Source organism: Cherax quadricarinatus, chromosome 54, assembly GCF_038502225.1.
Source record: "Cherax quadricarinatus isolate ZL_2023a chromosome 54, ASM3850222v1, whole genome shotgun sequence".
NCBI lineage: Eukaryota > Metazoa > Arthropoda > Malacostraca > Decapoda > Parastacidae > Cherax > Cherax quadricarinatus.
Window position 1 is genome coordinate 5,432,855 of NC_091345.1, and position 13,545 is coordinate 5,446,399.

The 13,545-nt window shown below is 42.6% G+C and overlaps 1 protein-coding gene across 1 annotated transcript in view; it reads right to left on the minus strand.

Annotated features, from left to right (window-relative positions):
- Bulli (regulator of MON1-CCZ1 complex protein bulli) overlaps positions 1-12,868 on the minus strand; it is a 48,493-nt gene extending 35,625 nt beyond the window's left edge. Inside the window, exon 1 of the mRNA XM_070096555.1 lies at positions 12,845-12,868. Within this exon, the coding sequence (XP_069952656.1) occupies positions 12,845-12,853 (9 nt within the window). The 5' untranslated portion in view covers positions 12,854-12,868. The remainder of the gene's footprint in view (positions 1-12,844) is intronic.
- Between the last annotated feature and the right edge of the window lie 677 nt (positions 12,869-13,545).

Below are 13,545 nucleotides of genomic sequence, written 5' to 3' on the forward strand. Positions count from 1 at the left end.
TCCTGATGATGTGTTGATTACAACACGAAAGACCTAGAGCCATCATTCGACTCTCCCTGTGGTTATTTTGCACTTATGAATATAAGAATGGAGGTACACTGCAAAAAGTCTACCGGCCCATACGAAACAGGTCTTTTCAAGCCAAATCCTGTTAAGAAAATATTTTTCCAGCCCATTTATAGACGGCAAACTCAGGGTATTTTTGCAGAACGGTTGGTAATATACCAGTGAGTGAGTTGTTTCTGAATTCATTAATTTTATCACATTCCAGTATATAGTGACCCAAGGTGTGACAATTGTCAACATGGCAAAGTTTACATTTAATTTGGTCTATATTTAATCAGCCAGAGATACTAACCCAGCCGGAGCCGGGCGGTAGTGACAACGTAAAACCTGCTTATTTGGTTTGATGCACCTGATTAATGTTTGCATAAATAACTCATTAAGATTGTGACCAGATATAAACCTGTAAATGGTTCATTACCTTTGTAAGTTGTTTTGCTATCAAAACTTTGTGGCCCAGTCCCTGGACCCATTTTCATAAGCTAACTTCGTTACCTTATGAAATATGTTTTATAGAAAACATGGAACCAAAATATCTTGTGATAAAGATGTTTGAACTAATTTTTCCCTTCAAATTATATCCTAGAATTTGTATTGATAAAGCCACTTGTGGAAATTATTTAATTTCCGAAGCTATAGTGTCTAATAGGTGTTTAATGTGTTGATGTGGGTCAGGAAATGTATTTGAAAATGGACTAGAACCAACAGGGAAGCTCTGTGCCTGCACTGATGGGCAGGGAAGAGGTCGAGTCGAGGCATCACGAGCGGGAGTGTTTTGAATGGAGTTAAGAGGCTGGGAAAGCATGGGACCAGGAAATTGGCGTTCACGGCGGTCTGAGGATTAATATAGGCCTCACTTCATAATAGGAAGTGTCGTAACTGTTCCTGGTGAAGAGTGAGGGAACGTGATTTACGGGACCACCGTAATAAAGTGGTAAAATTAGTGAATAATGGTAGGACCGGTGGTGACTGGTACGACGTCATGGAGGGTGTCCAGGGGAAAATACCCGTGATTTAATCATCACTCATTGGTCTCAGATCTTAATGGAGTGACCTCTAATGTGCATAATAATTATGAGACATTAAATCGTCGTGTGAATTGTAATGTAATCGCTGATAATAACACTAAGTTAAGAGAATGTGTGAAGTGAAATAAGTCGCCTTACTCCGAATGAACACGTGGAGTCCTCGTGGTTCCTGTCCCGAGGATAGTGAAGTTTTTATGGAGTCCCGACTTCTAAACCGGGACAAACCAACGGATACCTCGTCCTGCTGGAATAAGAACCATGTCGGTGTAGCAGGACATCGAAATGAGATAGTGAATGGAGGAAATAAGGAGCATCAATCACCCAAAGTTAAGTAACCCTTCTAGTTATAGCAGACTGATACTGGCCAGTTAGGTATGTTGTAATTGGATAGGTTGGGGGTGATCCAGGTACATCAATTGACCACCAGAGAATATCTGGTAAGTGGTGGTATTATTTACAAGTGTTTTTTCCTTGATGGATATATACATGTGCAACCTACCCCTCCCCCCCTTCATTCAGTTAAACTAATATAATCTATACAGTCCGCAATTAATTAGTAGTGCCGTACTTGTGGGTGCTATCCAATTCATACTGGTCTCGGATAGATATGGATAAGATTGTGAGGTCGAAGGAACCACCTGCAGGGACCAGGGGTGGTTAAGTTTTCTCACATGTCTACACGGGGTGACTACGGTAAACAATATGGTTGTTGTCTCCCAATGAGATTACTTATATGTATATAATGTTGAGGTGCATACAGGTAACCCCCTATAAAATTTTCCATACCACTGGATGACGAAACATCTACAATAAAGATACCCAGATGTTTGCACATGTGTCTATATTTTCAACTTCATTATTCCATCTTCGCGGTCGTATGCATGTTCGATTCAATTGCTTTATATCAGGAAAATGAGTTGATGGATGAACGGAAGGCTCTGCGCATGAAGGTTGTCCAAGAAGAGGGAACCCCCAGTGCAGCTTATTTACTACCCGCCAAGTGTGGTAATGGTGCGTGGTTTCAAGCTCTCTGTAGCATAGTACCTCTGTCTGTAGCGAGACGTCAGGGAGCTGGAGGAAAGGTTTCAGTAGCTGCAAGTCGCCCGTACTGAAAACAATGGGTTACACAAAGGTACTCTTTGTGTCGCTCTCTCACTGGTGTTTGCAACCATAGCACCAGTATTTGTTGTGTGGTGCCAGTGTAGCGGTTAGCGTGTTAGGCTGGACACAGACATCACTACTGACACTGTTGTCAGTAGTGACACTGTCATCACTAACACTGCTTCACTGACCCTGGTGTCAGTAACAACACTAGTGTCAGTAATGACGATTGAGATGTTGGCCCTAATTTATAATAATAATAATTAAAAATAATTTATTTATTTTGGAAATGATACATAGTTGTACAAAAGAATGTAATAGTTGGATGTACCTGCCAGAAGCCCCTTTGTGTGCAGAGCATTTCGGGCAAACTTAATATTAACTTAAGATTAGGAAGGCAATAACAGGTTATTATTTGGATGTTGATGGGTTACAGTGATTACATTAATTACAGGATGTATACTGGTTTTAGTACTGGTAGTGAGAGCCGTTCCTGAGCTAGAGCTTGAGTCGGTAATTGCTCGTTTTAATGGAAGAGTTGGGTGATCGTCGCTGCTCTTTTTTTCCGTGTAGTAAACCCTGAATTATATTTGTTATAATATGACGAGTCATCGTGATTTATGCATAACGAGGTGTACATGGTGAGAACAACTTGCAGTTCAACTGAACACCTACACTGAATGGAAGCGATGCCAAAATCCCATGTACCATCTCCTAAAGTGGGAGCAGCCCTGCACTTGAAGCCGCCTCGGCTTCAAGAGCTAAAAAATAGGGCGTTGACGAGTATTACTTACACAGGTGTATATATGGCCTGCACACCTTGCCGTAATACGAAAACTACACTTAGGAACGAGCAAAAAAAAAGACAGCAGGAAATAAATTAATATATTTTCTTCACCAAAAAACAAGCTGGAATTTACAACATATATAGCCTATGTGCAGTATTTACAGTTATGTACTATGAGGAAAATGCAAGCATAAGACACGGTAATCTATGAGGTAAATGCCAGCACAAGCTAGGGTCAAACTGTGGCTACAAGCAGGGAAGGTAACTCTGCCAAAGTTACACAAATAACCCGCACATAAAAGACAGAAGCTTACGACGACGTTTCGGTCCGACTTGGACCATTGACAAAGTCACACTCCAAGTCGGACCGAAACGTCGTCGTAAGCTTCTGTCTTTTATGTGCGGGTTATTTGTGTATCGTTCCAGTCACGGTATTGTGCCTTTTTGTTATTTATTTATCTGCCAAAGTTGTTTCACGAGTGTACTACATCGCTTCAACAGCTTGGTGGGCTTCCTTGTGATTAGCTGGTTGAACCAAGGTACTGGAATAATGACGGGGCCCTTTGATCGTCAAACCCTTAGCACCTGGTTCACTGGTCGGGAGGCATGAATATATGAGTGTGTGACATACGCCGAATAAAATGTAACGTACTCTAAGCATGACATATCCCCCACCCAAAAGAGGCTATGATGACACTATTCAGGTCGCTTATTCTATCTAGGCTGGAATATTGCTGCACACCAACAGCACCTTTCAAGGCAGGTGAAATTGCTGACCTAGAAAATGTACAGAGAACCTTCACGGCGCGCATAACGAAGATAAAACACCTCAATTACTGGGAGCGCTTGAGGTTCCTAAACCTGTATTCCCTGGAACGCAGGCGGGAGAGATACATGATTATATACACCTGGAAAATCCTAGAGGGACTAGTACCGAACTTGCACACGAAAATCATTCACAATGAAATATTGTCTGCATCGCTATTGGGCCGTGCAGACCTCCTGCGCAAACGCTCTTCAGTTCCCTGACAGCAGTAGTGTGAGGTGGTGCTTGTCGCGCCTCTGTCGTCAGACCAGGAGAACTACTATTAGTCAACATGGCGTGCAGTTACAGACGCAGGATTAACACTGTCGGTGTTGAACTTCTCAGTGGGGCAATAACGCCAGCCTCAGCCCAGGTATTACTACCTAAAATAATCAGAGACACGTATGGCATTCAGGATGGAGAGTTGTACGGCGTAGCATTGAACGGAGCACGTAGATTTTTTGTGAAACTGCTCTCAGCAACGGTTTACGAGTCGTTGGTCAACCGTTTTCAGGACGTAAGTCTTGATGCAACACCAGCTGTGCGTGTGAGGATGATCGATGTATCCAGACATTATACATGGATTAAATTGCGTAATGTCCCCTTTGAGGCGGATGAGGCAGATATCAGAAACGTATTTGAGGAATACGGAACTGTTCATTTGGCCCAGCATGGTAAGTGGGTGTCGGGTGCCTACACAGGTATGCCGGAGGGCACTTTTAACCTAAAAATGTCATTGCGACACCCCATACCATCTTACGTGTACCTAAAGGAATTCAGGACACAGGTCATGGTGTCATACGCGGGGCAAAGGCGTACCTGCCGACTATGTGGGGAATATGATCACATAGCGGCGGAGTGTGGGAAGCGGCAACGAGCTCCTGGCCCAGAGGCGGAGACATCCGCTTCTACACCAGGGGAAGCAGGTGTTGATCAACGACGTGAAGGAGGGCGTGGTCGTCTATGGAGCGAGATAGTGGATGAGGCGTATAAGGCTGGGGGAGAGGGTGAGGCCCTTGACCAGTTACCTGGTCCAGACACACTTCCAGTGGATCGAGTTGAGCAAAAAGTACAGGAGGAAGTGTTGGAAATTGAGGAGGAATTAGCCGAGGTTTTGAAGTCCTTGTCACCGCCTGAGGAGGTGGCTGCTCCTGGCAGGGTAGAAGAAGATGAGGTGAAGGCTGTGGGGCATCAACAACAGAACTATTCGGACGAAGGGAGTGACAGCGTGACTGAGGTGTCACCGAGATCTTTGTCACTGTGTACAGTGGAGGTAGAGGTACATTGTGAGGCATCCCCAGACCAAGCCATGGAGGATGCGCCTGTCACAAGAAAGAGAGCCGCTGCATCGGATTCAGATGATGTCCTAACGCCGGCACAGAGGACTGGGAAGCAAATATGGGCAGAAGGTGAAGGTAGTGGTGGCCATGACAGGAGGCACCGAAAGACGGGGGGGGGGAGAGAGGGAAGTGTGCAGGTGGCAAGTGGTCCCACACGTTCTGGTGGCCATCGGAAGAGTGAAGAGAGGAGGCAGGGGTGGAAACTCTAATAGGCCTCCGGTGTATGACAGTAAACGTTAATGGTTTGTGTAATAGTGTAAAGAGAGAATGGTTTCGAGAGTTTCTGAATAAATTTAGAGTGGATGTTGTGTTCCTACAGGAGCACAATTTTAAGGAGGGTAGGGTGTTGGAGATGGAGGGGTTTCAGGTGGTAACCCTGCCATCTGCCCGTTTAAAAGGGGGGGTGGGTATCTTAATTAGGGAGGCGAGCCCGTTTGTTTTGCAGAGAAGTGAGGGGGGGGGAGGGGGAAGGGTGTTGCGCGTAGATGGTTTGTGGATGGGAAAACGTGTGGCTTTTATTAGTGTATATGCGCCTGCAGAGAATAATGTACAGGTGAAGCAGGAGTTTGTGTGCGAGGACCTTGTGTTTTTTTTCCGTGCATTACCGGAGGTGGCAATAGTAGGAGGTGATTGGAACTGCGTCATTAGGAGGGCTGATGTGGAACCAAAAGGGGCAGGTTATGTGTCGGTGGCCCTACGAGATTTATTGAGGGATATTAGGTTAAGAGACGCATTCGAGGGGGGGGCGTGGGAGACAGAGCATACATTTGTTAGGAGAGGGTATGCAGCGAGGTTAGATAGAGTGTATCTTTCTCACGGGGTTGTAGTGAGAGCTTTCAAAACTGTTGAAGTTGCATGGTCAGATCATAGAGCAGTGTTGGTGGAGGTTGGGTGGGAGGCGCTTGCAGAAATATACAGGAGTTACTGGAAATTAAATATAAGTGCATTGAGTGATGAGGAGGGGTTAGAGGGATTTTCTGTCCTATGGAAGGAGCTTAGTGAGGAGGCACAGGGAGTGGAAGATGTCGTACAATGGTGGGATTGTGTTGCCAAGGAAAGGATTAGGAAATATTATGTGGGGGTGGGCAAACGTATAAATGATTTTAAATATGGGCTTTCAAATTATCTGGAGGACAGGTTAAGGGGCTGTTATGAGAAGGGGGCTGTGGGGGGCAACTATCCTATGGATGAAATTGTCGAGGTCAAGGGGAGACTGAGGGAGTTACAAAATGAGAGGTTTCAAGCGGTAAGGGTGCAGGCAGGGGTAGAGGAGGTGCTTTGGGGTGACAAACCATCGGCGTGTGTGTTGCGACGTCAAAAACAAAGACAGCAGGTTACAGCTATTCCGAGGTTAGAGGTACACGAGATGGCGGGGGGTTATAGAATGGGTCAGGAGATACTAACTACAAAAGGAATGTGTGTGTATGCGGATAAATGGTATGAAGGGTATTGGACAAGTGGGAAGGTGGGAAATGTGGATTTAGAGAAGGTGTGTGAGTATGTGACGTGTAATTTAGGGAATAGTGATAGAAAGGCTTTAGGGGGGGTAATAACAGAGGAGGAAATAGAGTTGGCTTTAAGGGGAATGAGGAAAGGTAAAGCACCGGGAATAGACGGTCTCCCGGCTGAATTTTATCTCCAACATTGGGAGGTGATAAGGGGTTTCATGGGTAGGTTATTTAATCAGATGAAGGAGAAGGGTGTGATGGGGGACAAGCAAGCAACAGCAGTTGTAGTGTTGGTCCCGAAGGGTAAGGGGCAGCACACCCTCAAGGAGTACCGTGCCATATCCCTGTTATGTGCTGATTATAAGTTGTTCGCTAAAGTCTTGGGTAATAGGTTCAAATGTGTGGTAGGGAGAGTGGTTTCGAAAACGCAGTATGGTTTGCCTGGAAGGTCGATGATTGAGGGTCATGGAATACTGAGAAGTTTTGTGGAGTCAAAAGGGGGGGGAGGGAGGGCGGCGTTGTTGGCTTTAGACTGGCAGGGGGCCTATGACAGGGTGGAACGAGGAGCATTGGGAGCTATACTTAGGAGGCAGGGTTATGGGGATGAAATAGTTAATTGGGTAACCACGTTGTACAATGGTGCCAAGATGAGGGTACAGATTAATGGATGCTTGGGGGAGGGGATTGTAATGGGTAGGGGACTTAGGCAGGGGTGTCCCATGTCACAAATGTTGTTTGCGTGCATTCAGGACCCCTTCTATAGAATGGTTGAACGTTGTGTATGTGACACGAGTGGAGGTGGGGGGGGTGGGGTAGGGAAAGTGTGGCCGGGAATAATAGGATACGTAGACGATACAACAGTCCTGGTTCGGGAGGGGATGACGTTGGGTGTTTTGGATGCTGTTGTGCAACAGTTCGGAAATGCAACAGGGATGCAGGTAAATAGAGAGAAGTCAATGATCATGGGGTTGGGTGATTGGGTGGAGGGGGGGGGGGAGATGTAACGTTGTGAGAAAACAAACGGTGTCTTTAAAAATTTGTGGTATCACCTATAAGGGTGATTTGGAAGCTGCTCGGGAGGAAAACTCGAATAGATTAATGGAAAGGATTCAGGGGCGTCTGGGTGCATTGCGACCTCATCATCTGACTCTCGTGCAACGAGTGATTGTTATAAACGTATTATTGTATAGTAAGGTTTGGCACGTAGCAGCCGTGTTCCCATTAACAGGGACGGCGATTGTGGGAATTCTGAGACGAGTGTTTAACTTTTTGTGGGGTTCAAGGTGCGATTGGCTGAGGAGAGAGGTTGTAATGTTACCTGTGCGCCAGGGTGGGTTGGGGTTGATGGATCTGAGGAGGAGGATTAAATGTGTGTTTCTTAAATGGGAGGTTTTGCGCGAAGGTGTGAGTGGAGGGCAGCTGGGAAAAGTACATGATAGGTTGGGTAAGTTGTATGGTGGTGTGGAGGTGAAGGGAATGTGAAACTATTTTGAGGGCTTTGATGTTGGTTAGAGAACCCAGGAAAATTCGAGTAGGGGTTTTGTGTAAGCTGCTTGCAGACAGGATTGTTGTACCAGTTGAGGGATTGTTCCCCATGTACGCATGGACGAGTATTTGGTATAGGTTTAGCAGGTTGAAGTTAAAGCCTAGGGTAAGGGAGGTAATGTATCGTTTTTTGCATGGCATACTACCGTCGGGGGAGGTTTTAAGAACCAGAGGGGTAATTGTGGGCGGAAGGTGTGGAATCTGTGGGGAGGATGAGACGGCGTTCCATGCTGTATACTTTTGTGGGGAACTGGAGGGTGTTAGGTATTGGTTAAGTAGGGTAGTACAGGGGGTGGGGGGCAGAGGGGTGTCGGTTCTGCGTGCACTAAGCCTAGATGTGGGAGGGTTCGATGAGAGTGTTATACGAGCTTTGGATTATATAATAGTGGATTATATATATATATCGTGGGTGATGAGGGGGAGGGGGAATTGTGAGGTGCGGAGGCGGGTACTAGCGGTAACGGTTTATCGTACGATGTGTCGTAATAGAGAACTGTATGGGAGGAGGTGGGAGAAGGATTTTTCGGAAGGGTATAGAATGTTAACGTTAGGTTTTCTCATCAATCTACGACTTGGGCTGAGTGAGTAAGGGGGGGGGTTGGGGATTACATACGGGAAGGGGGTTTTCAGGGGGACACAGCGGGGTCGCCTCCTGGGGAGGGGTGTGAGTGTAGGTGTATGTGGGTATATGAAGGTGTAGATGAGTGGCATACATGTATGTAGCATGCAAGTGGGCACAGAAACCAAAGATGATATCAAGTAATTACGTAGTACCTGAATGGAAAATTCTGTGTTTGATGTGTCAGGGTCGTCATGACCTTCTTCATGAATTAAGTGTGAATGGTGTCAAGATTATAGTTTTAAGACCGTGAAGAGCTTTAGGGCTTATGTAGAGTGTGCGTTTATAGCCTTTATTGGGCATAAATCATGTGCGATAATTGTATCGCAATGAGAGGTTAGTAAATTATGTTTGTGTTGAGTGTTGTGGGTTTTTAGCGAGTGTACTGTCTTTATTTTAGCATTATATAATGTGCTCATCCAGTTGCTGCTAGATGGAACGATAATGACTTCCATAAATTTGTAATGCCTCGTTAAAAGTTTGTAATGGGACAGTATGGTTTAGTCTCTTACTTTATATAATGTGCTCAGCCGGTGGAAGAGGCTGTATTAATATTTAGTAATATTTGTTAATATTTATTTAGTATAAGTGTGAGGCTTAGGATTTGATTTTTGATTTAGGATTTGTTTTTGATTTTGATTTTGATTTTGATTTTGATTTTGATTTGATTTGTTTTGATTTGATTTTGATTTTTTTCAATGCTTAAAAAGAGATTGTAGTGAGGCACGTATGTATGTGCTTAGGTACTTCTTATTGTATAGGGGTTAATTTTGGGAAGAGTTTGTGATTGTTTTTAACTGAGATTGGGATGTAAGGTTATTACTCTGTTTATCTCCTGTGAAGGTTGTGAACCTTTGTCATATGTCCGTCATACTATGTTAACTATACAAATCTGAAAGTTGTATATAGTTTATATTTTATATAGTTTATATAGTTATAGTTTATTTTGTTTATCATAGTATGTTATATGGAAAAGTTTGTGTGTATATGGGTAACCTCTTTTATGTCAATTACAATGTGTTGTTAATAATTGGCTAGTGTATGTTGTGTAGGATTGAGGATCCTACTGTATCCATTTTATATCTTAATTTAATATCAAGCTGTAAAGTTTTTAAATAAAATATAAAAAAAAAAAATTACTGGGAGCGCTTGAGGTTCCTAAACCTGTATTCCCTGGAACGCAGGCGGGAGAGATACATGATTATATACACCTGGAAAATCCTAGAGGGACTAGTACCGAACTTGCACACGAAAATCATTCACAATGAAATCAAAAGACTCGGCAGACGATGCAACATCCCCCCAATGAAAAGCAGGGGTGTCACTAGCACGTTAAGAGACAATACAATAAGTGTCAGGGGTCCGAGACTGTTCAACTGCCTCCCAGCATACATAAGGGGGATTACCAATAGACCCCTGGCTGTCTTCAAGCAGGCACTTAAAGTCGGTACCTGACCAGCCGTGCTGTGGCTCGTACGTTGAATTGCGTGCAGCCAGCAGTAACAGCCTGGTTGATCAGGCTCTGATCCACCATGAGGCCTGGTCACAGACCGGGCCGCGGGGGCGTTGACCCCCGGAACTCTCTCCAGGTAAACTCCAGGTAAACAGCCAGGACTAGGCATCCTCCATGAGTAGTGTGCCACCATGGCACGAATTACTAATGGAACCGCCTTTACTTTCAACTATCCAGCTCATTAGGTAGTGTTAAACTTCATGGGACTTCCAAGTTAGATACGGCCTTAGAGCGAGACAGCAGACAGTAGGGCTAGCGTAGGTTCAAGACACTTGTGGATGGAAGCAAGTGTCCTCTCACTAGAAAAAAAAAGCCTTATGGCGAGATTAACCCATATTTTACTTTATGTCTATAATGTAAAAAAAGAGCTTACTACCCGCGTTGTTTCTAACACATTCTAACAACATAAAGATTTAGACTGGGCGTCCGTGTTTTTGTTCTTCATTGAACTGAGGTACATCAGAGGATTGTGGTCACTGAAGACGGTGACCACACGTGACGTACTGGAACACGTCGAAATGTTCCAGCGCAAGTTCCAGGGCCAGGGCCTCTTTTTCAATAGTAGAGAAGACCCGCTGACAGGCCTGGTACTTGGCTGAGTAGTACGCCACAGACTGCAGACCACTCTAACCAGGAGCTTGGAGTAACACTGCCCCAACCCCCGAATCCCAAGCATCAACCTTCAATACAAAAGAATGGGTGCAGCACATAAGAGACGATTAACACGGTTAAACGCCTCTTGACGATTTGGATTATAGCAAAATCATTGCATACACAAATTTTCGCTTGCCTTCTTCGGCAAGAGGAGCGTTGCTATTTAAGCCAAAAATCGCAAATTTTACCTATTCGGCATATATATATATATATATATATATATATATATATATATATATATATATATATATATATATATATATATATATATATATATATATATATATGCAGGACAAGTCACGGGGGTAGGAAATCTTTAGCTCAAGTACTTTCACACTTCTCAGTGCGTCATCAGGAGCTGTGCAATGTTGCAAGGGAGCAACCAAAGCAGGGAGACAGGTCTCAGAGTAGCGTAGGTGTCACCGGCCACGGTTACCCTTAGACTGGGTTAGTTGTCAGTGCCATCCCCACCCTGCCATCATCCCCCTACTACCCATATGGGGTAGGAGGATTTCTGAGATGTCAAGTGGGAAATTATAAGATATAAAAAGCCAGCCCTAAGCTTTTTCTAATCGTTTATAACAGGTCATGTGGTTTGAGAAAATAAGTTTCTCGTCAGATACTGTAGACATGGATAGCTATTATTCTGTGTGACCTTTTTAAATAATGAAAGGAATATAATGTGGTCTTTGTCCGTTTAAATGTCCTGCTCTGGGGTACTCGAATGTTGTACCCATGTACTCAGAAGTATCTCTTCCTACATATTGTCTACCATTTTCTCAGTGGCTGTTAATATGCCATACATGGGGACTTCTATGCTTATCCGATATTACTATGATCTAAATTATACTAATACCCTTTAACCTTTCCTTACGTTATATTGTGTGCTTGTCACTGTATGGTACATGTATATATATATATATATATATATATATATGCAATAAGATCACAGTAAACAGGTGATTTCAGAATATGCAAAACAACCACTGTGAAAGACTATAGAAATTCCAAGCGCTTTCGTGACTACTCACATTATCAAGGAACTATGAAAGTAAAGCATCCAAGGAAGGTATACAAGGGGTCTGGCCAACACCTCACTATCAGATCCTTTGGTTTATATAAATTAGATCCATTTATAATTAATAGAATTTAGGAATATATATATATATATATATATATATATATATATATATATATATATATATATATATATATATATATATATATATATATATATATATATATATTTATATATATATGTCGTGCCGAATAGGCAGAACTTGCGATCTTGGCTTAAATAGCAACGCTCATCTTGCCATACAGGACAAGTGAAAATTTGTGTATGCAATAATTTCGCCAAAATCATTCTGAACCTAACTACAAATATATATTTCTCTGTGTTTGTTTAGTATTAAATTATTGTAAACAAATCTAAAATATATTTAGTTGGGTTAAGCTAAAATAAATTGTTCTTGTTATAATAAGGTTAGGTAAGTTTTCTAAGTTCCTTTTGGTGCAAAATTATAAATTTTTACATCAATGTTAATGAAAAAAATATATCTTTAAACGTATAAGAGAAAATTTTAGAAAGGACTTAATTTTAAATATGTTCTTGCTAATTGACCAGTTTTACATATTCGGCACGACATATATATATATATATATATATATATATATATATATATATATATATATATATATATATATATATATATATATATATATATATATATATATATATATATATATATATATATATATATATATATATATATATATATATATATATATATATATATATATATATATATATATGTGTGTGTGTGTGTGTGTGTGTGTGTGTGTTTTTTCTTTAACGTCAATTTGCCACTCATAAGATAAGACTTATCTTACTTCCGCCACTTTATTTGCACTAACGACCACTCAGGCCGGGATTTTTACCTCAGTCATACACGATAATGTTGAGTAGCTGCACTTGCTGACTTGCTGCACGACTGTATACCAGGCTGTGACGCTGTGTAGAACTACATCGGTGCTCCTTTACATTTATGTTCCATTATTCATATTGATTTCTAGATTTCTTGCTTACATTCACTTTCTTGTACTCGCAAACATCACTGAAAATTGTTTCATTCTGTTTCACAAAATGGTTTTACCACTGTTTACTGCAAACTTTGGACTCGCTTGGTGAACGACTCTTGCTCTGACGATTTCCACACTTGCTTTCATTCAAGATAAAAAGTATTATATAACAATAGTGCACTTTTACTTTTGCACGCATATAAATTGTGTTTCAGAACTGTTACGTCACAATGTGTTCCAAGATCACTGACGGACCCCTTGACATTTTCCGAAAAGAAAAAAACACACACATGAAAAACCTGGTACTAGATGGCGTGTGATAGTGACGGAATGCGCGCGCGCGTGTGTGTACTCACCCATATGTGGTTGCAGGGGTCGATTTGCATCTCTTGGCCCCGCCTCTTCGCTGGTCGTTACTAGGTCCAATCTCCCTACTCTAAGAGCCTTGTCGTACCTGCGTACTCACTTGTTTGTGATTGTAGGGGTCGATTCGTAGCTCATGACCCCGCCTCTTCGCTGTTCGTTACTAGGTCCACTCCCTTCTCCAAGAGCTTTATCGT